General features: G+C 35.1%; 1 protein-coding gene across 3 annotated transcripts in view; it reads left to right on the top strand.

The window, feature by feature from the left end:
- Positions 1–23,895, top strand: part of GXYLT1 (glucoside xylosyltransferase 1) — a 61,951-nt gene extending 38,056 nt beyond the window's left edge. For 2 of the 3 annotated variants that reach the window (XM_008002899.3, XM_008002901.3), the window contains 3 exons: positions 7,722–7,845; positions 8,140–8,312; positions 17,735–23,895. In XM_008002899.3, coding sequence (XP_008001090.1) covers positions 7,722–7,845; positions 8,140–8,312; positions 17,735–17,896 — 459 coding nt within the window. In that variant the 3' untranslated portion in view covers positions 17,897–23,895. The remainder of the gene's footprint in view (positions 1–7,721; positions 7,846–8,139; positions 8,313–17,734) is intronic. The other variant, XM_008002900.3, reaches the window with a different exon arrangement.
- The last annotated feature ends 327 nt before the right edge of the window (positions 23,896–24,222 follow it).

Here is a 24,222-nt window from a genome sequence, read left to right as displayed (position 1 = left end):
AGTGTGTTCATATTATTCTGTTTAACAGCATTACAATAGGTCAAACCAGTTGATATGACAATGAAGTAAAATAACAGTGCACTAAGTCGTGAACATCGTCTCCTTAGATTGCCATTCCAGGAAGCAGATGTTATTTTGTAGTTGTACATTCATAGAATACATAGAATCTAAATTATGATATACCTTAGGGACAACATGGAGTTGCAGTTAAGAGCATAGACTCTGCAACCTGTTTGTTCTCAACCTGTAAAATGGAAATGATAGCACTACCAATGTCTTGGGACTTTTGGGAGGAGTAAATGAGTTAGAACAGTGGCTGACACATAGTAAATGTTATCTATTATGGTGTTATTGGAAGTTAACCTTTAAAAATTCCTGCATGTTTCCAGTATTTCAAATTGTGGGGTCAGTAGAAAAGTCAGACTATTTAAATTCTCTGAGTGTGCATTTAGATGACATCAGTATGTGCTACCGTTTACCAGTTTTATGTAGATTAGTTTTATATGTAAATTGCAAGTCACTGTAGTTTGCTTGCTCTGGAATCAAACTGGCTTTCTGTGTAGCTTGGCCTCTTGTGCAGTACTTAACTACTAGCCATTTAGTTAACTTTCAAGTATAAGTTCTCTCAGCTGAATAAGATAATAAACAGACTTAACTAAGTTAATTTAAAAGAGATCTGTTGAAAATTCTTAGTAGATCCTGGCATGAAGTAAGCAGTAAAATGTTAGCTAAAAACAGTGACTTCTGAGCAAACACTATTCCCTCTAGGAGTATAGACTTACTGTTTATTCCTTTATGTCTCATTAGGACTCAGTTAAACATTAAGGGATATCATGTCTTTTATGGTATATGTGTACATTTATATGTATATATTTTTGTCATGTATTTTTGATATGGTATCTGGTGGGTTGGAATTTATTCTTCCTACATGTCTGATTTAAGCCTTTGCCTCATTTGGAACTGTTTCCTCTTACCTTTGGTATAGGCAGCAGTACTGCTGTAGCCATTACCATATGCCAACACTTCAGTCTTAGAAGTCTGACAGCTATTACTGGTCACTGTTCTATTCTGTTGATCTGGTAAACTTAGTTTTTTTTTTAGCCTTCCCTTTTCCGAACCTTTTTAAAATCCTGTTTTAAATTTAGTTTTGTCTCCCACAACTGATTGCATTAATAAGCCCATAATAAGCCCAGTGTTAGGTAACCTCTGCTCTTGTTTAACGGAGAACATCTCTCTTTGGTTACCAAGTTTGTTGTTATATCTTGAATTTTTAAATTTCATGTACTGTAAAGTTGTACTAAATATAACAAAACTAGGATAGTAACATGATTGTTATTTTCTGATTGTTAGACTATGCACAGTGATCTTATACCAGAAGATGGTGCTATAAGATTATCTGCAAAAAAATAATGTGACTTCTCAATAACTGCGTTTGAAATTTATGAAATTAATAGAAGTTTAGTGTTGCAAAGAACTATAGAGATAATATAACACCCTTTGATTACAACTTAAAAATAGCTATATAGTTCAAATCCATTGTTTTTAAAATTATTTTATTCTTATTTTACTTTTTTGTAGAGAACAGTCTCTACAAAAAAAAGAGTTGCCCAGGCTGGTCTTTAACTCCTGGCCTCAAGTGATCCTCCCGTGCTGGGGTTATAGGCATGAACCACTGCGCTTGGCCAGATTTACTGTTTTTTTACTTACCTATTACTTATTTAAATATCATTCATAAATACTTTAATAGTTTCTCCCTTTCCCTTTTTCTTTTTTTTTTCTCTGACATGTTCTAAACTACCTAGAGATGTAGTTATGGGGGTTGGAATAATTTCTAAACTTTCAAACCTTTTTTTCTTCTGCACATTACTGACTGTGAAAAAAAATACAAGATGATTGGTTGTACATTAATTCAGCAGGTATAATTTACTTCACACCTACTATTCCTATGTTACAAACAACCCTATTCTTGCTCCTTGGAACATACTCAGATTTGCTTCGTTTTCAAATATTATTATACTTAGGATTGTCGAGATGGTCCTACAAAATTTATTGATTTTTAATTCCTTTTCTCATATATTTTTATTTTTCTTGATCTCTATGTCTATAGCAAACATTGTCTTGGTTTTTTTCCTGCCATCTACAGTTTCTAGCACAGGTCTTAAATTTTAGAAATTTAGCAATATAACTGAGTTACTTATAATCGCTTTCCAAACTGTTTTTTTTTTTTTTTTTTTTTTTTTTTGAGACGGAGTCTCGCTCTGTCGCCCAGGCTGGAGTGCAGTGGCCGGATCTCGGCTCACTGCAAGCTCCGCCTCCCGGGTTTACGCCATTCTCCTGCCTCAGCCTCCCGAGTAGCTGGGACTACAGGTGCCCGCCACCTCGCCCGGCTAGTTTTTTTGTATTTTTTAGTAGAGACGGGGTCCAAACTGTTTTATACAGATTCGTGACTATTGCTTCATGGTTCTTAACCCATGTACAGCCACAATACAAATTTAGGACACAGGTCTTAGTTTAAGTTATTTATTTGTTTTGCTGTCACCTGGTTCTTACCACTCATGGCTGTTCATTTCCAACCTGATGTATTACAGTTATGTATATTAAAAAGTTAAAATAGGACCAGGTGTGGTGGCTCAACGCCTGTAATTCCAAAACTTTGGAAGGCCGAGGTGGGCAGATCACTTGAGGCCAGGAGTGTGAGACCAGTCTGACCAACACGGTGAAACGCCATCTCTACTAAAAATAGAAAAAATTAGCTGTGCATAGTGGTGCATGCCTGTATTCCCAGCTACTTGGGAGGCTGGGACAGAATCACTTGAACCAGGGAGCAGTGAGCTGATATCACGCCACTGCACTCCAGCCTGAGTGACAGAGCTGCAGTGTGAGTGAGACTCTTTGTCTCAAAAGAAAAAAAAAAAAATTTACATTCAAATACTTTAATAATTAATTATTTAATTAAATATTTTAATTTAAAATTAATTAAAAAATTCTTTTTAAAAAGCATATAATTTTTAATCTCATAATTGTATATTTGTTAGGCAATGAATAACATTGATTAAATGATTATGTTCTATTTTGCATAATCATATTTGCAGTGTTGAATCCCTATTAGGGTATTTATTTTCTCTCCTTCTGAAAAATGTATTACTGTATTTCTTAACCTTTTCCTGTTTATTAGAGAAAAACCAAAGAGTATAAATTAGACATGGTGGGAATCTTTTCTTTGTTTACTTTGCCCTTTTCAAATGTCTGTATATTACTTTGTATTTTTTTTTGTCTGTTTGCTCCACCTACTGAGGGCAGGATGTGTCTTTTGTACAGCTTTTTATTAAGAATATTTAGCATGGTGTCTGACATAAAGTAGCAACTTGATAGATAATTGCTAGCAAAGGAGAGTCAGATGAAGGTTTTAGAAACTAGGCCATGAATGAATTATTGAAAAATACTGGAAAAGAGAACACTTTGTGTGAAGTAGTTACAGTGTTTTTACATATTTGTAAGATGTATGTGATAGAAGACTTTTCTTGTGTTAGTACATAGCTTATGAGAGCAGAATAATAACAACGTACATCTTGCCAAAGGACTTTTTAAAGTGAAGTAACTAGTCTTTGGGAATTGATGAGTTCCCACTTTTTTGTTGGATGCTCTTTAATTTTATATGTATGTATAGGACAGGCTGATAATGATAGTCCATTCATTTTCAAAGCATGCTTAATTTAAAAAATGAAACTAATTGATCTTAATGTAACATACATGTATTTGGTCATAGGTTTGCTAAATTTTGGAAAATTAGAACATTTTCTGTTTTAAATGTTATGAAACTAAATTATGTTTATAAATATTCAAAAAATTAATTGTAGAATAAAAAGACAGATTTCCTCTTGACATATCTCTCCACACTTTCATGCCTCCACCCAGAGTGACACTATAAACTTGGCTGTGTGTTCTTTGGACCTTTTAAAAAGTGTATTTTGAGGCTGGGTGCAGTGGCTCATGCGTGTAATCCCAGCACTTTGGGAGGCCGAGGCAGGTGGATCACTTGAGGTCAGGAGTTCGAGACCAGCCTGGCTAATATGGTGAAACCCCATCTCTACTAAAAACACAAAAATTAGCCAGACATGGTGGCAGGTGCCTGTAATTCCAGCTACTCGGGAGCCTGAGACATGAGAATCACTTGAACCCAGAAGGTGGAGGTTGCAGTGAGCTGAGATTGTGCCACTGCACTTCAGCCTGGGCGACAGAGTGAGACTCCATCTCAAAAAAAAAAAAAAAAAAAAGATATTTTGAAAAAAGCACATGTGTGTATTAGCATTTAGATATAGGATTCTTTTATACATTTTCAGCTTGCTTTTTTCATTTAGTAAATAAATAGTTGACTGACTTCTATGTCATTACACATAATCACATTTTTAATGTGTGTATGATGTGGAGAATGGATGATTTTATTTTCTTTTTTTGTGTGTACCTAGTATGAATATGTAGTTGTATGGCTGAAAATATATTTTAAATTTTGTATTTTCTTGACTATACTACCGGTGTGGTTAAAAATATTTTCTTACAATTTGTAGCCATTTCTGTTTCTTCTTTTGTGAATGGCTGCTTGCCCATATCCTTTGCCCACTTCTTGATTTTCTCTTTCTTATTCACTTGAACTCTTTTTATATGTAATGCCTCTTTATTAAACTCATTTCTCATAGCTTTTCATTGGTTGTCTTGGATAGTCTAGGTTATATCATTAGCAGATAATACTAGCGTTATCTCTTCTTTTCCAAATAGTTTTCTAATAGGACTTTTTTCTTTAATGTTTTTTTCTTTTTTAATTTTTTTCCTAAGACTGCACTGGCCTCTTAATTTTGTCTTTCATTGATTTTCTTTGAATAGATACATTTCTTGTAAGATATATATTCAAATATATATATTTGATTCATATTGGTTTTTAAAATTTAAATATATATCTATATTTCTCTGTATATTTGAATAGATAGAATCACTTGAAGACTTTAACGTGGTATTGTACAAGGGCTCCACCAATTCTGCCTGTTGAAAGTGTTGCTGGTTTTTGTCCTTGTGTAATTGATATTTTTCTTTTCAGATCCTAAGAATGTTTCCTTAACATACTCAATGACTTATTTCTAAGAGTTATCTTTTCAAATTGTTTCCTTAAGTAAAACTTGTTTTAGTCGTTTTCCAGATTTAAAAAAATTCTGATTATAATTACTGTTTACTGTGTTCTAAGAAATTTCACATGAGGATAATACAATTGTAGCAGATCAATTTAAGTATGTGGATTTTTTTTTCACGAATTCTGGCCTTCTCTTTTTTGAAGGATAGATTGTTTATATCATCACTGAATTTACTATAGATTATACACTAGCTTATGACAGTGTTTCTCAAACTGTGTCAAAGGATTAATTTTTAAAAAATTTTCAGTATGTTATGAGCCAATACTTTTGTAAAAGATAGATTGCTAGAAAAATAAGTAGACATAAAACTGTTCTGTTAACTTGCTGTAAAAGTTTCTAAATCTTACTCTTAATTTCTGTACTTAATTACTTAATCTTATTGAGGACATAGAAAAAATTTACATATTAGCACACTATGTGAACTGCACTATGAAGAATACTGGTTTTTACTTTGGATAGTCACATAGATCTAAAGTCTACCCCTTCCAACACCAGGTTCTCACTGGACTCAGTTACTTGCTTCCTTAAGTATTTAACTTTGGCTTTTCAAATAACAAGTTTTGAGCATTAAAAAAAACAAGCATTACATTCAGTATCTGAAAAAGCGTTAAATTCAGTACCTTCTTTATTTTAAAAAAAAAGAAATATAAATTGATGGATTATTGGTATAGTATTTTTATCTTATTTCAAAAGGCAGCATTGTGCTTAATGGCTAAACAGTAGGAGCTTTCCAGTTAAAATAAAGATAAGGATATCTGTTAATATTACCATAACTTTTTTTTTTTTTTTGGAGACAGGGTCTCATTCTGTCACCCACGCTGGAGTGCAGTGGTGTGATCTTGGCTCACTGCAAACGTTCACCTCCCAGACTCGAGTGATCATCCCACCTCAACCTTCCAAGTGGCTGGGACCACAGGCGTGTACCACCATGCGTGGCTAATATTTGTACTTTCGGTACAGGGTTTCACCATATTGCCCAGGCTGGTCTCGAATTCCTGAACTCAAGTGATGTGTCTGCCTAGGCCTCCCAAAGTGCCGGGATTACAGGCGTGAGCCACTGTGCCTGGCACCATAACTATTAAGTAATATTTAAATGGCAGTTTTCAGCGTGGAGGAATAACAAGCTCCCATGTTAGACAAGTGAAAGAAATAGGTATAAAAAATTAGATAGGATGTAAAATTATTATTTGCATGACATATTTATATCCCTGAAAAACTTCAACCTATTAAAACTACTGTAAACAGTAAGGACATGTAATTAATTTGGCTGGGTTGAAAATTAAAATACAGAAATTGCTGCTTTTAAAAGGAGAGTCAAACCGTTTACTGTGCTGGCTGACTCCAGGGGTTCTTTCTTAAGTAACCTATATGGTCTCCTCCTGAAAACAGTGTTGATATGCCAATTAGTTGATGTCCAAGAATAGGAAAATACTTTTGCTAGCAGGGTTGTAATTCTGATAGCAAAGCTTACAGTCATTAAAATGGGTTGGGTGAATCTGTCAGCTCTTCGATAGTATGAGAGGCATCAGGAGACTAGGGTCTCTTTCTTGGAGTGCAGTCGTAATATTGCCAAAGATGCCAGTCCTAACTTGCCTCCCTCTGGGACGGTGAGAGTTTATGGGACTACTTACATCTGCTAGACTGGAACCAGTTATTTTCCTTAGCAAATCTTCTTTGACTTTGTATGTCATTCATGGTGCCTCTTTACAGAATTCTTTGCCTGCATTTTCTAATGTACAAGTAGCAACCTTTTAGAAGATAAAATGGAATCCTGTCAAAAGAGATAGTATACATAGGAACAAACTTGAAAGAAATTGGCAGTATATATGTATATACACACACATATATATATTTTTTAAATGTAATAAGATAAATGAACACTTAAATAAGTAGGAAGACATATTATGTTTTTGGATAGGAAAATCCATCATAAAAAGGCCAGTTCTCTGTGAGAATTTTTTACTACAAGTAGACACAAAGCTCATAAATTTCTGCTGCTTTGTTCATCTTCCCCACTCCCTCTGCAGCCTTGATTTTTGTCAATCATACTGTTTTTTAGTGTTTAACTTTAGTTATGTATGCATTTTTTAACTTGATTTATCAATTTCAGAATGATCTATTTGAACTGCCAATTATAAAAGTTAAGCAAATCAATCTGAGAATAATAGCCATCATGGTAAAAAAATAATAATAGCTAACACTGAATATTTACCGTGTGTCAGGTGCTATTCCAAGCACTTTAAATTTATATGTTAACAGTTTTAATCATCAACAGCTCTGACGTAGGCACAGACATAGGTACCAAAACTACCTTCATTTTAAGATAAGGACACAGTTACTTTCGCTTTCTTTCCTGACTTACTAATTTTATCACTGCCATATACAACTTCCTTTTGTTATCTTCTCTTTTACTGGACAGCCCTTCTCACATTTAGGGTTGGAAATGTCACTTGATATTGTGAGGAGTTTGCATTTCTCTTTGTGGCTTTGTAATGGTTACTGTGGGTTACTGTAATATCTTTTGAATGTTTTTATCAACAGAATGATATGACAACTGTACGACTACAATGGGGAGATATACTTATGCCATTGCTTAAAAAATACAAACTGAACATCACATGGGGTGATCAAGATCTATTGAATATCATGTTTTTTCATAATCCAGGTAATTATCTAAATTCCTTTTATTTACATTAAAAAATCACAGATAATACTGAGTGAAAAAGGAAAACATGCACTTATCTGATTCTGTCTTATATTAATGATTATTGCTATTTATGTTTAAGACAGAGTAAAACTTTTCTTGAATTTTGCTTTAATTGGAAGAGATCTAAATGCCAAACATTTTCCATTAATTCTTACTTGTAAGAGCTGTATTTTTTAACTAAAAGTTTTGCATAATGTTACATTTGTGGAATTAGGGGTATTTGCTTCATTGTCTGGTCTTTTCTTTATGTAGAAAGCCTTTTTGTTTTTCCATGTCAATGGAATTATCGACCAGATCATTGTATATATGGAAGCAATTGCCAAGAAGCAGAAGAAGAAGGAATTTTTATTCTTCATGGGAACAGAGGTGTTTACCATGACGATAAGCAACCAGCATTTAGAGCTGTTTATGAAGCACTAAGAAATGTAAGATTTGCCTTTTCTGTTTTTTTAACTTTGTGTTTGAAAATACTTTCAAGCTAATGGTTAGTTTACAAAAATAGTACAAAGAATTTTTATACACCCTCAGCCTCATCTGTTACTAACATTTTGCCTTATTTGCTTTGTCATTGATTCTCTCTCTACTTTTTTTTCTGAAAACAATGTAGTTGTTTTTTCAGAAAACTTAAATTTGATTGTAAGTTGCATACATTAAGGTCTTTTACCCCTAAAAACTTCGTTTTTAAAAAAAAAAACTAAAGGACATTCTCTTATTAACCACAGTACATATATCAAGCTAGAAAATTTAATACTGATGGAATACATTAATCTGCCATCCATATGGCTTTACTCTCTTTGAACTAGAACAGTTTCTCAGTCTTTGTCTTATATGACATTGGCATATTTCGACAATAGAGCCTCTTCACCCCTTTGTTTTTATTAGAATGTTCTTCATTTTGGCCTAATGTTTCCTTCCAATTATATTCAGGATATACATATCTGCTCAGAATACTCTATAGGTGGTGAGATGTCCTTCTTAGGCTCTCATAGTCATATAGTCCCCTTTGTCTGCCCCTTGCTAGTGATGTTGATTTTGATCAGTCAGTCAAAATGTCGTTAATTTTCTCCACAGTGTAGTTATTTTTCCTTTTATAAGCAGCCTATGGGGAGAACCTTTTAAAATCATGTAAATACTCTACTTCTCATTAAAATTTTCCTACAAGATTTAGCATCTGTTGTTGGTTCTTGCTCAAAACAATCTTCACTATGTTATTTGCAAATTCTTAATTGTTCAATACTAGCATTCCTTCCACATACATCATTTGACACTTGGCATGCATCTGTAAGGAAGAGCTCTCTCTTTTGCACATATATTGACGTTTATATAATCAGTATGAACCCTTTGATACTTATTTTCTGCAGTGATTTATAATTCATTATTTCCTTCTTTTTTTTAAATTTTTTTTTTAATTTATTATTATACTTTGAGTTCTAGGGTACATGTGCATAACGTGCAGGTTTGTTACATATGTATACTTGTGCCATGTTGGTGTGCTGCAGCCATCAACTCATCAGCACCCATCAACTCGTCATTTACATCAGGTATAACTCCCAGTGCAATCCCTCCCCCCTCCCCCCTCCCCATGATAGGCCCCGGTGTGTGATGTTCCCCTTCCCAAGTCATTATGTTGATGCTAAAGTTGTTCCAGATACGGCCACTGGGAGCCCCAGTGGCTACTTCTTGTGCCCCTTTGACATGTGTTCATGACTTTTTTTGAGTACCTCCTTTATTTTCTGTTCCAACAAAATATTCCAGGTTTATTTTATACTTTCCCTGCCCTACCCTTGAAATTAGTCATCTGTCAAAGGAGCTCTGCTTCCTTTTAGTAGGCTCTGGATGTTAAGCATGTTTATTGCTACCATGGTCTCATTGCTTCTGAGCTTTCTCAGTGGCAGAGCTAGGAAGTATAAACATGCACACTTGATGTTATGTGTTCACACCTGATTCTCTAATTCCAGGCCATTCTTCCAAGGCTCTTCTTTGCTTTCTTCTACTCTATATTTTATCTCCTTTCTTCCACAGTTAGAATCCTGACTTCTATCAATAACACATTTTCTCATTTGCTTAATCCTACAATTATTTAAAATAATTTCAGAAATGTTCCATTCATACTATTGTCTCCACCCCCAAACCAACTTACTAAAAATGGCTTAGGATTTGTTTTCAGTCCTTCCTCTTCCTCTCCTCTGCTCCCAGACAAGGGTGTGTACTCAGTACTGTATTCATAAGTTACTTGGATTAGTTCTTTTTTTCTGATCTTTCAGTGTGATTATTTTATTCATTTGAAATACAGTTGGATTCATTTGTTTCCGTATGCTTTCAGTTTTAGGTTTTTTTCCATTATCTTTGTTGATATAATTGCATTTTTTGATAGGGGGATATTAATACACTTCACAAAGTCAGAATTACATGAGTTTACTCTCACGTAACCTGTTATCTTAGCCCTTTCATCCTAACTGCCCCCTACCTCTATAGGGTACCAATTTCATTGTTTTCTGGTTTATCCTTCCTGTGTTTTTAATAAGATGAGCAGATGTGTGTATGTTTTGTAATTTCCATTTTTTTACACAAAAGGTAGTTTAGTGTATATCTTCCTTCATTCTTTGCTTTCTATACTTAAAATATTCTGGAGATATTTCTCTCTCTCTCTTTTTTTTTTTTTAAAAAAAAAAAAAACAACTGTATGGTACTGTATTTTATGTATGTACCAGAGTTTATTCAGCCATTCTCTATGTTTGGACATTTTGGTAGTTTCCAGTAGCTTGAATTATAAATAATGCAGCAATGTACAGTTAGCTGTGTCATATATATATTTGTATTGTTGGAAGGTGAGTCTTCATGGTAAATTCCTGGAAGTGGGATTATTGGATTGAAATTATTACCTGTGTTCCTCCGTAGGGATTGTTTGTATTCCTGCCAATGATTTATGAGACAGTCTGTTCCCCACATCCTCATCAACAGAGTATAGTATCAGGCTTTTAAAATTTTGTCATTCTGATGGGTGAGAAATTGAATCTTAGTGTAGTTTTAATTTGCATTTCTCTTTTGAGTGAAGTTTAATCTTTTTATATATTTATGAACTATTTTTATATCTTCCTGGGGGTGAATTTTCTTTTAAATGTTTCACCTATACTTCTATAGGTTTTAAAAAAATAACTAATGAAACATAATTTATATGCTGCAAAGTTCACCCATTTCAAAAATATAATTCAGTAGTTTTTAGCATGTTTGCAGAATTATACAACCATCATGAGGGCGTTTGGGCTTTGTCGCCCTCTCCTTCCTTTAATTGTTAAAAGTTCTTTGTATGTTAGGAATATTAGTACTTTTCCTGTGATACATATTGTGAATATTTTTCTACCAATTTGACTTATTGTATTTGATGCCATTTAGTTTGTATAATATTTTTCATGTAATAAGTTTATCATTTTTTTTTTTTTTTTTTTTTAATAACTGGGTCTTGCTCTGTCACCCAGGCTGGAGTGCAGTGGCACAGTCATGACTCATTGTAACCTCTACCCCCTGGACTCAAGCGATCCTCCCACCTCAGCCTCCTAAGTAGCTGGCACTATAGGCACATGCCACCACACTCAGCTAACTTAAGTATTTTTTATGGAGATGGGAATGTTGCTGTGTTTCTCAGGCTGGTCTTGAATTACTGGGCTTAAGCAATCTGCCAGCATCAGCCTCCATAGTGGCTGAGATTACAGGCATGTATCACCCAGGCTGGCGTGCAGTAGTGCGATCACAGCTTACTGCAGCCTCTACCTTCAGGGTTCAGTTGATTCTCTCACCTCACCTTCCCGAATATCTGGGACTATAGGTGCATGTCACCAGGCTTGGCTAATTTTTGTATTTTTTGTAGAGATGAGGTTTTGCCATGTTGGCTCAGGCTAGTCTTGAATTCCTGGGCTCAAGCAATCCTCCTACCTTGGCCTCCCAAAGTGCTGGGTTTACTGGGATAACTCACCACACCTAGCCTAACACCCTTTTTTTTTGTTTGTTTAAAGTCGTTATCAGAAAGCTTTTTCCAATCTACACTTGGGTTACAGAACAGGTTATAGAATAATTCCTCCATATGCTGTTTCATTTATTACATTCAGACCTTTGCTCTGTTTGGAATTTACTCTTTTGTATTGGGTGAGGAATGGATACTATTTGACTTTTTTCTAAATGGCTATCCTTTTGTCTCAACACCATTTACTTAAAAAATCTATCTTTGGCTGGGTGCACTGGCTCATATCTGTAATCCTAGCACTTTGGGAGGCCAAGGTGAGCCAACTCAGGAATTCAAGACCAGCTCAGGCAACTCCTTCAGCCCAGCAGTTTGAGACCAGCCTGGGCAACATAGTGAGACTTTGTCTCTAAAAAACAAAATAAAATAAAAGGCTGTCTTTAACCAAAAGATTTGAGATACTGACATTATCATAAATTCCATTTGTAATTTCTGACTTTTCTGTTTTGTTCCATTGGTCCGTTCATTTGTACACTAATAACACACTAATTATAAAGGCACTTTGCTATGTTTTAATATCTGATGGGGCTACTCCCTCTTTATAGCCTGTTTTTTTCAGTGTTTTCTTAGCTATTGTATATTTATTTTTCCATAAGTATCAAATCCATTAAAAAATTAAATCTTGTTGGTATTTTTAGGCTGGGCACAGTGGCTCACGCCTGTAATCCCAGCACTTTCGGAGACTGAGGTGGGCGGATCACCTGAGGTCAGGAGTTGGAGACCAGCCTGGCCGCCAAAGTGGTGAAACCCCGTCTCTACTAAAAATACAAAAATTAGCCGGGCGTCGTGGCACGTGCCTGTAATCCTAGCTACTCGGGAGGCTGAGGCAGGAGAATTGCTTGAATCTGGCAGGTGGAGGTTTCAGTGAGCCGAGATCGCTCTATTGCACCATAGCCTGGACAACAAGAGCGAAACTTTGTCTCAAAAAAAAAAAAAAAATTGGTATTTTTATTGGGAGTGTATTAGCTTCATATATTAACTCAGGGACTGCTAACGTTTTGATGGTGTTGAGACATCCCAACTAAGAACAAGGGCTGTCTTTACATTTGTCTTTTAGGAATGTTTTATAGCAAGCCTGTCCAGCCTGTGGCCAATGGGCCACATGCACCCCAGGACAACTTTGAATGTGGCCCAACACAAGTTCGTGAAGTTTCTTAAAACATTATGACATTTATTTTGTGATTTTTTTTTTTTTTCTTAGCTCATTATTGTTAGCGTTAGTGTATTTTATGTGTGGTCCAAGACAATTCTTCCAATGTGGCCTAGGGAAGCCAAAAGATCAGACACCCCTGTTTTACAGTTTTTTTCCTGTAGGTTTTGAATATAAATTAAGTTTATGCTGAAGTATTGTCTTTCTGTTGCTTTCGTAAATAAAGTTTTGTCTTTTAAGCATTTGCTTTAAAAGTTTGGAAAAAAATTTTACTGCCCCTCTTTCCCCCATCCCCCAATTGTCTGTTTTCTCTTTTCTTCATGTACCTTTTATGTAATTAGGGTGGATTGATGGGGGGCATGATTAATACTTCATATACCTCTAGATGGGTGCATGAACCAGATCTCTGTGAATGTTAAGGACTAAGACTTGGGGCAAATTCAGGGGAGGTTTGGATGTATGCTGTTACTTAACAAGTTGTATCACTATCTATGTTAGCTGTTTCACTGCTGCTAAGGAAGAAGTATTAATACATGTGATCACGCAACTCTCATTTAGATATGCTGTCTGTTCTGCTAGACTGTTTAATCTTACATGGGTGGAAACAAAGCAAATAATGGGAGTGCTACTTTGGTTTAAATGTGGGGGTCAGGAGAAAAGCCGATGACCCCTGTTTACTAGGTTCTCATTATTTGATAGTGTGAAATCCTCTGGTCTGTATAGCCTCATCGATAGCAGTGAGAATAAAAACACATAACTACAATCCATGGTGACAGAGATTGTTCTAGAACTGTGAAACAGAGTGTCTCAGTTTTACCTTGAAGGGCCAGGGAATGCCTTCTTGAAGAGGAGGCTTTTGAAGTGGGCCCTGAAGAATAAGAGTTTGCCAGGTGGGTGGAGGCAGTCTGGACTGAGAACTGCCTGAGAAAAAGGTTCAGAGGCTGTGAAAAGATCCACGGAGAGGTCAGGCATCCATCTGTTCAGTGTGACTGGAGTGATGGATGAAAGTCAGCAGGGGCCGAAATGAAGTGGATGTGGAGTTGATATGCCATGTTAAGGTGATGATCTGCCATGAAAAGGAATTAAAGTTTTCTCCCAGAAATCTGTTTCTTAAACTTGATGGTAGACAAAATGCTAGCAGCATTGTGGGCTACGGTTTTAGTGTATTATTAGCTAAGTTTCTCCTATAAATTTGACAGATGCAGCTTCTAAACCAGTTTGTCATGGTATGACTATACTCACTGATGAATTATAAAATTTAGTGTTGATGTTCATTTTAATGTAGCAGGCCTCGTATACCTTCAGAAATTAATACTGTATTTTAATAATGCTTTTTTATGGGTTGTCAGAAGGTGGTAAAAATGAAGAAAAGTGCTTGTGGGGTTCTGAGACTTTGCAGGATAGAAGAGAAATGCATTCCTATAAAAATGAGATTCCTTTGTTTCCTTTGAGTATTAAAAAAATCTACTATTAGAGAATTAAATTTCCCTAGCTTTATTTGATCTTTTCTTTGGTTTATAAGTGTATACCTTTAAAAATCCGAGTAATAGTTTTAAGTTGATTAATTACACTTGATTTTTTAAAAAGAAATCTTATTTTTAAAAGGATTTCAGATGATTAATTATCTTTTGTGTTTGTTTTGGGTCTGTGTTAACTACAGCTTACATCTTTTCATTTTTCAACTCAATGAAGTTAATCAGTCTTTTATGGTGCTCCTGCTTAGTGTTTTTATATTTCCTTATCTATAATTCAGTGAGAAGTGTAATTTTTAAAAGAATTGTGTTCAGAAAAGGATATTTATGCAAGTTTCAGACAGAGGCTTAGTCATAGCCATGGAATGCAGTGAACAGTATGAATTATAAAGGATGTGAACCATCTTTAAAGTGTGAATTCATGGCTATGTCTGCCAGCAAATCTGTTTTTATAGTCCATGCATATTTGTTAAATATTAGTTGTTGAGTGAATAAAAATATTGTTTAAAAATTGCAAATTCAAAATCAGAACAAAACATTTTATGGCTCTATAAGGTATTTTCTGCATCATGCATTTCATTCTGAATTATACTTCTTGATGTTTTGTGTTAACTTTGATTTACTTTACACCTTGTATATATTTGCATAACTATCTCTGCAAAGCAGTCTTGAATGTTTTCCTTCCCATAGTGCTGGCTTGCATATAGTTAACACTTAGGATTTGTTGGATTGAACTGCCATTCTCCTATATTTTCCAAAGATGTACTATTCTTTGAAAATACCTCAAATTGCCTCATTATGGTCATCACAGCCTCACTATTTCCTGTTCTTCAACTGACAGTATAAAGCACGAGCTTTCTAAAAATTAATGTACTGGGTCCTGTGTCAGTGAAAAGAGGGAATGATTAACTGTACATGGAAAGGCTTCTCAGAGGAGCTGACATTTGAACTAAGTTGTAAGGATGATGAGTACCAGGCAGAGAAGAAAAGGTAAGGACAAGTCAGGCATATGGTATGAAAAAAGGTCTGGAGTCAGGTAAGGGCATGCGTGGCCTCTGGGAAAGGGACGCCCAGATGTAGGTTATGTACTGCACAAATATGCAGGCACTGCAGATTATGTAAGTGGCAGAATGCAGTGTCTTTAGACTATATTTATATAGGTGGAAATTTTTGAAATTTTTCTTCTTCCTTAGATTCAAATTGCTTTTGTCATATGGGCAGAAAGAGGTCTAATGAGACACTGTTTTTATTTAAGAAAATATTCATCAAAGGGCTTTTTTTCCCCCCAGTGAAGAAGAAAATATTTTTTAACCACAAACACTGGGATTTAAATCACATGAAAACAAAGAAACTGAATCTCGAGTACTCCATACTCCTGGGAATCAATAGTCTTCCTCTATTCTTAAATGCTTTCATGGTGTTTTCATTTTATTATATAGTAAAAATAATGATCACAGTAGTTTGAACTTCCCGTAATTTTCCGCCACTCAACCAGTTGTTCAAGTGTTTTTTGTACACATTGAACTATTTCTTGACAGTATCACTTGATGAAGTTTACCTTCTTCAGCCTGGCTACACTTTTAACCCAAACAAATTTGTGTATCTATTTACAGTACAGCACTTTCCCCAGATTTCCACCATTCACTGAGCTTCATCCTTCAACAGGATTTTTTAACTGAGTTGGCATGGTGTTGTTTGCTTAATGTTTGGATAAGTAGTGCTGTCTGATGGTTAACTAAGTGCATGGACTTTTGGAGCTAGACTGCTGGGACAGAATCCTGGCTTAACCACTTACTTGATTTATAACTGTGAGAAAATCCTCTCTCCTTGTCTCAGTTGTTTCATTGTCAGATGGAGATAATATTACCTATATTGTAAAGTTATTGTGAGGCTTAAATGTGTTAATACATATACAACTCTTAGAATGGTGCCTGGCATGTAGGTAGCAAGCACTCTATGTGCTATTGTTATTTTCATGACATTGTTCCTGGCTAAGTTTCCCCGCCTCTTTTTAAAAATTTTATCTTCAAAACAATTTTAGACGTTTATCTGGAGTATGTGTGATTGATTTTTAAAAATCACTGCAAGGGTGATGGTTTTATGCAGTTATACTTACGATTTTTCTTGCTCAAAAGATGTCAAAGTTTAGGATCTCTTTGCATCTCTACAGTGACAAAACCCATGTTTTAAACAAACATCCAAGTTCATCCTCTTCTCCATAGATTGACTGCAGCTTCCTGCAGACTCACTAATTGTGCTTGGGGTGATGCTTTCATTTCCTCTCCCTCAGCGTGCTAGTGAACCTTAGGGATAACCTGGGAGATTTCTGGTTCTGAATTTCCTTTGTGATTTTGCCTTTTTCACCAACTTCAACTTCCATGTAAAATGTTCTACTTTTAAGCCCCATCCATCTTTCTAATTGAAAATATACCTAGTTGAAAATACTAAATCACAAAATACCTGGTTGAAAATACAAAGATTACACATTATTTCCACTTTAGTACCACAGCCTTTTCCAAAATATATTTCTTGATACTAGTATATTTTATAGTAAGAGAAGGACTCTAGCCAAAAATATATCTTGGGACAAACAGTCAAACAACACTCAACAGATTTATTTTCTGTTTTACTTTTTAGACTTTTGCCTGTGCCAGTCTGAATCCCCATGAGGAGTGCCTAATATTTAGCGGTTTTCGAATATGTTTATCGTTGGGATCTTTCTGTGCAGTTAGGGTTCTGTGGGAAATGCTGAACCGTGTTATCATCTTGCATTCCTCCTGCCATATGCCTCTACTTCGTTTCCTTCAATTCCAGCCTCAGCAGTATTATTACCAGAGTGGTTTTTAAAAGGTGGGACGTGGGTGTGGTGTGTGGTCAAGCTCTTCTTTTAGCCAGTCCAGCTTTTATTAGTTTCGCCCAGATACTTGTAGGGCTTTTGGTTGTCTTCTTAACCAGTATTTCAGAGTCTTCTCTGCCGTTGTGCACGTTCTCCAGGATTCCCCCGGAGATTTACCATGGCTGTCTTTCTTTAATGGGAGATAATAGTTCTGTTTAATTTATTGAAAATATTTGTTAAACATCTAATTTCTGTGAGACGTTAAATGGAGATCGTTCATATTAAACTGATTGAAGAAGTTTGGAAAATAATTGAATTTATATACGTACTTTTGCCTTTTAAATTTTTTATTTTTTAAAATTTTCTTTCTCTAGTGCTCTTTTGAAGATGACAACATCCGTTCCTTATTAAAACCTTTAGAACTGGAACTACAAAAAACAGTGCATACATACTGTGGAAAAATTTACAAAATATTTATCAAACAACTAGCAAAAAGTGTAAGAGATCGTTATGCCACATCACCAAAGGAAAAGTGATTCTTGGTGACTGCTAAATCAAATGAATGAAAACAACAAAGAATCAGAGGACAAGTGTGAAGGAATCGTCTTGGATGAAGTATTCAGGAAGGAATTATTCATCTCCAGAATAATTTTTTTTCCCTAAAGAAGTTAAATGAGCAGTATTTTCAGGTAATGAAGAATAAGTTAAAATCTTGGGCCTCAACAATGAGACATTTTTTATCTCTGATATTTTGTAATGTAACTGTCATTCCAGTATTGATGAAAATATTATTGAATGGTTTTAACCTGCAGACTTCTGTTGACTCATACTCTCAAGAGTGGTAGGGGTGTGTAGATGGAGAAAATGTACCTCAAACAATGCAAACACTCAGACTGTGAGTAGAGCAATAATTTTATGTCAGCACTAACCTCACTTTAAATGTGTGAGAAAAAAGTTTGTTTACAGGAGCAGAAACAGTTCTGTTTCTAAAGAAATGTGACGTAACTGATGTAACCATTGACAATCTGTGTGTGCCTTTATACATTTCATCTCTGTTTTAAAATATTTTTATGACAATCATGTTTAAAATTATTTTTAGATTATAAGTAAGCTGCATGTTAAAAATTGAACTGTGTAAAGTAGAGGCAAAATACTGAAAACTTTGGGGTTTTAATCTGTGTGTGCGCATTTGTGTGAGAGAGCGAGTGAGCGAGAAATGTAGTGTTTCATTTTGTATGCATTAAACTGTCTTGCCAAAACTCAGATTTAAGATTGTTAAATAGATATTTGGGAATTTGTTTTAAATCACTTTAAATGAAAAATGTCAGCTTTACTGGGCATTCTGGAAGCAAAATGTGTTATGCTGATGATAAAGTGAGAACCTTAAGAGTATACTCATATGATGGTGGAAAATGTGATGGACCAAAATATATAAGCTATATGCTTTCTGTGAGTAGTAATTTTAGTTACAATGGAGTAGAAAAATGTGGTCCATTTAAACTTGTCTTCTACCTCATAATGGCCTTGCAAGATACTTTTGAAGAAGCAAATATCTAGAGCCTTACTTTAAGTAAGTTAAACAACTTAAGTGGATGATTTGGATTAAGATTGTTACATCCACCTATAGAAAATGTGGTTTTAATTGGGTTGATGTGCATATCTTCCTTTTTTGAGTATCACTTAAGACAATTATTTTTTAAATCTTGAGAAAAATATTGTTTCTTTGGCATTCTTGACCTGTTATCTAATATAAATATAGATTCTGAATACTTAGCATATACTATGCTGGGGCACATATCTTATTTTACCAACAGCATGATTATCTATATGGTTATCTTCTTTTTCTCTCTGATATTTTAATGCTCAAGTAGAAAATGGAAAATTATGAAGGAAAAATATCACCAGTGAAAATCGTGGCAGTTAGTTTTGTGAAGACACAGTGACCTCTGTGGAGACATGGAATATGCAGAAAGAGATGGTTAGTACAGTTGTTCTGTCATCTGCAGTTCAGTCGGGGGCAAATTGAGAGAGGAAAGTTTAAGCAAGATGCATTAGAAGTTGATAACCAGCCCAGCATTCTTAGAACAGATGGGTTTAGAGTAAGTTGTAGTTCCTTGGCAGAATGCCGTGGTGGATATAAGAAACTGAAATTGAGCGTACTGAGTAGAAAATGAGAATACTAAAAATGTAAAGTTTGGAGGGTATGTATTAGATCTTTTCTAATGGTCCTCAAATAGATCATTGCCTGCCTGACTGTGTAAGATTCTTGTTGGGAGCTTAAGAGTAGATTCCTGAGCTAGGCCTTTGGAGACTGTGGCATGCTGTATCTAGGATGGAGTCTGTAAAAAAGTTTCTAATGAAGAGATTTAAAAATTATACAAAACTAGAATAGTGCATTGATAACTCAACATCCAGATCTGACACTTACCACTATCTTACCATGTTTGCGTCGTCATTTTTTTCTTTGCTTAAGTATCTTAAAATCCCAGACATCCGTGTTATTTCACTGCTGTGAACACTTTAAGTAGATACCATGATATCACACCTAACAAAAGCAGCAGCAGTCCTTCGGCTTCATCTCATAGCCAGATTTCCCTGATTATCTCAAATATGCCATCTTCTAGTTGGTTTGTTAGAATCAGGGTACAGAATATAAGTCACATGATGATTTTGTTTTTAACAGTCACCTCAGACGACTTTGATGTTAGCTACTTTGGGAACCACTGGAAATTATTTTGCCAACTTGAAGTTAGGATACCACAATTCTTGGCACAGTTGGTAGATTATAAATGTGATTTTGAAATATTAGAGGAAGCATTTGGGGTTAATAACAAGATATGAATTTATATTAGTAAGTTCGATAAGATTTAATTTCCTCAGTGAACAGAGAATCTCAGCCCCATGGGCTCTAATTGATTGGGACTTGTATGGAGCGTGGTCACAGTTTAATCCAACTGGACTGTATGCTGTGGTCTCACTCATGGTGTGGATTATTTACACTGTCACACACTCTACATGGTGGATCAGTTGGAAGGTTCTTCATCTGGTTTATTTAGACCTGACCTAATTGATCGTTTTACCATAAATTGAATTAATAGTGAAAGCTCTCTTTTAGGTACTGTTTCTACCTAAAATTAAAGGTATCACAAAATGTGTATAATAATTTTTAAATGAATTTTCTGTATTTATCTTTAGACAAGGTAATTCTTCTTTTGAATTCTAAAGAAATGCAGTTCTTGGAGTTGATGAGAGGTTGAATTATAGATGGACAACTTAGAGAATGTATTCCATTTTCATATAAATGATCTTTCATAAAACATAGTATATCTATGCAGTTTATATAAATTACATGATTTATTATTTGAGTCTATGTATTCTGACCTCAGAACTATCTCTGGGCTACAGTATTACCAAAGTGGGATGCCTTTAAAATGCAGTCAAACTTCATTTGTGTGAAGTAGAAAAGAACTTGGGAAACCTTTAAAAATAAATGTTGTGATTTACGCTTTAAGAAAGTGCAAACTTTTTTCTAATGAAGAGTAGTTCATAATATATAAGGGTTTTAAGGCCCTGAAATAATAATAGCGCTTCTTCATTGCTCTCTCATCTTGCCTCCAGTCAGATGTTATTGGTATAGTGAAAAGAAGACCAGATTGTGAACTAGATCTGGATTCTCTTCTTAGTTACTCAGGCATGTTATTTAACCTTCTCTGTGCCTTAGGTTTTAAAGTACAATCAGTGTACCCTTCAAACCTCACAAGATGAGACTCAGAAGAGATAATGGATTTGGAAGCATTCTTTGTGGCTTATGTTAGGCCACACCAGTGTTACTTTTAAGTTCTGCTTTGTTCTGTTGTTTTCTGTACAGAGCGTTCAGTTTACTCAGGCTGAATGTTTTCTGACATATATCTCCAGTATGAATTTGTTTATTTTATGTAAGGAAGAGTTTTTCAGGAAGAGAAAGTAGAGAAGAAAAGAATGATGTAACTAAATCAAAAAAGAAGGAAAAGAGAGGAAGTGAGAAAAGGGGTGAGGAAAGAGAAAGGAGTAAGAATGGGAATGGCAAAGGGCAGAGGAAGAGAAAAGATGGAATGTGTGTATGGAAAATTGAGAAGTAGAGATGGAGAGAAGTGGTGTGGAAACATTTACTTTTTGAGTTGTAGCCCTCATGCTACATCTGTTTGCTTGCCTAGGCTCTCTGGGGTCAGGAAAGGTGCTGACTTCCATGGAATGGGGCAGCAGGGCCTGCTGTATTTGGTTTGTTAGTACTAGAGTTGTCTCCCAATCACCCGACTTACTGATCATTTAGTCCCAATTCAGCATTTTGTGTGTGTGTGTGTGTTTTTTTTATTTTAAAATTTTTATTATTTTTATTTTTTATTTTTTACTGGATCCCAGTTTGTGAGCTAGGACCTGTGGAAATACAAGTATCTTCCTTTTTAGCTTTATCGTTTTATCTATCCCAAGTGTTAGACTGCAAGACTAACTACATATTCCCCAGTGGAGGTTGGAAGTGGAGGGGACTGCTTCATTAGGTCTGAAGGTGGCCCAGGAATGTGTTGCAGCAGTTTTCCCAGATGATACTGATGAGAGGCCACGTTTGGGAATCACTGCCCAACCTTGGATGGCAAATTAAACAATAAATTACACCAATTTATTCCTCAGTCAGGATACTTTCAGTTGAACCATTCTGAGTAGATATAAGAGGACAAAAGACAGCAGAAATACCTTAACAGATATTATTCGTTGTCTTATTTTTCACATATTTGTATTTAATAAATACCTTAGCAGTAATCAGAACTTCTTTGAGATGTTTTTAGGAAGGCCACTGATTTGTTTCTTAAAATAATTTTTTTGGTTCCTTAGAGTAGAGAAGAAAAGTAGGGGTGCAGTATGTCAGGTGTGGGGCCAGTTACCCATTTATTAAATGCAGTTTCAAATGTCTTAAAACAATAATTGCCTTATTGCATTTTAATATTTAATAAAGTAGATTAAATAAAGATTTGTATTATAACAGCTATTCTTTTATACAATGCCAAAGCAACCCTTTTTTGCCTATTAAAGTCTGGCTAAACTGTTCTGATGTTGTTGTTTCTTAATTCATTAAACATGAAACTAGGTTTTACAAAATTATATAAACTTAAGACAGAAATCTAAAAATGGTACAAGAAAATTCTTTTTTTAAAAAACAAAATATGTTATTCAAATATTTAGCAATTAAAGACTAATGAGAAAAACAGAATAGCATATTGGATGTAACAGTTTAAAATGGATTGCATATCAATGTCAGACTTTTAAATAGAAAATATTTATTATCACCTCATTTCTACCAGTAATTTCAAATGTTTAATGGGACTTTGAAAAAGATAAGAAAAAATAGAAATGAAAATTTCTCTCACCATTAATACTGTGAATACTATTTGGAAGGTCCCTGGTCAGACATTTAAATATCAAACTGAAGAACTGATTTGGAACCTTTGATTATATTTAGTTTATATACAGGATATGAATATTTACACACATAGCACACTATAGCAACTTCTTGTAAAAAATTGTGAAGATAATGCAGCAGTATAGTCTATTAAAAAGTAAATTTGCTGGGTGTGGTGGTGGCTCATGCGTGTAATCCCAGCACTTTGGGAGGCCGAGGAAGGAGGATTGCTTGAGCCCCAGGAGTTTGAGACCACCCTAGGTGACAAAGTGAGATCCCATCTCTACAAAAAAGTTAAAAAAGTAAAATATTATCCAGGTGTGGTGCCATGTGCCTGCGGTCCTAGCTACACGTCAAGGTGAGGCAGGAGGATTGCTTGAGTGCAAGAGTTTGAGGCTGCATGAGCCAAGATTGCACTGTTGCACTCCAGCCTGGGTGACAGAGTGAGACTCTGTCTCAAAAAATAAAGGAAATTGGCTTTGACTATGAAAAATAGCCATTTTCAACCTTTTTATAAAACTTCAGGGAATATTGGAATATTATTTTGTCAGGCAAAAATAATCCAGGGCTTGAGCATTGCTGTAGAATATGTTATCTGTTCAAAACTTAGCAGAGCACATATGCATCACATGCATTGTCATCAATATTTGAGAGCTCTACCAATGGTTTTTGATAGATGCTGTAACAGAAGGTCTCTGAAGAGGATGGTGGTTTGCACCTATTCCTCAAGTCAGAAACTGGAAAAGGTTGCTGGTATTTCAATTTTCCCAATCATTTTGCATAAATGTATTAATATTTTGAGTAGTAATAGTTCTAAAGCTGCAGGAAGGCATCATTGTATACTGTGATATGTAGAGAATACTACTATTACACCGCTCTTTATCTTAAAATGTTTTGGTATACTGTGAACATTTTCCTCTATTTGGTGTATTTTGACAGTTTTTAAAGGAGAATATAAAATTACAGATTCTGGTCTAAACTAAGAATAATGGAATGTTGCTTCATCCTGCCTTAGAGGAGTTTTCAGTTCATCCTCTTCTTGAGGAACGATGTGTTGCTGTTACTAAATAAACATTTACTCAATAAACATTTTATTTCCTTAAATTATGTGTCTGGATTATTTTAGCAATCAAAAACAATTGTAGAATCTTTGGGATTGAGGTGCTTGAGAACCAGGAGTCTAGGTGGAGGGCGGTTCCTGATTGGCTAATTCAGCAGCTGAACAGTGTCATCAAGAGCCTTAGTACCTTCTGCCTTTCATTGCCATTCTCACCAAGTGAGTCTGATGTCTCCCCTTACAGCTCCAAAGTGACCACAAAGGTTCCAGGTGGTGGATGATAAGAGGCTGAAATATATATATATATTTTTTTCTTTTTTATAAGAGGAAGGTTTCTCCAGCCCCCATTCACTTGCTCTCACGGCCACAGCAAT

Source organism: Chlorocebus sabaeus, chromosome 11 (assembly GCF_047675955.1).
Source record: "Chlorocebus sabaeus isolate Y175 chromosome 11, mChlSab1.0.hap1, whole genome shotgun sequence".
Classification (NCBI taxonomy): Eukaryota; Metazoa; Chordata; class Mammalia; order Primates; family Cercopithecidae; genus Chlorocebus; species Chlorocebus sabaeus.
This window is presented reverse-complemented; position numbering and strand designations above follow the sequence as displayed.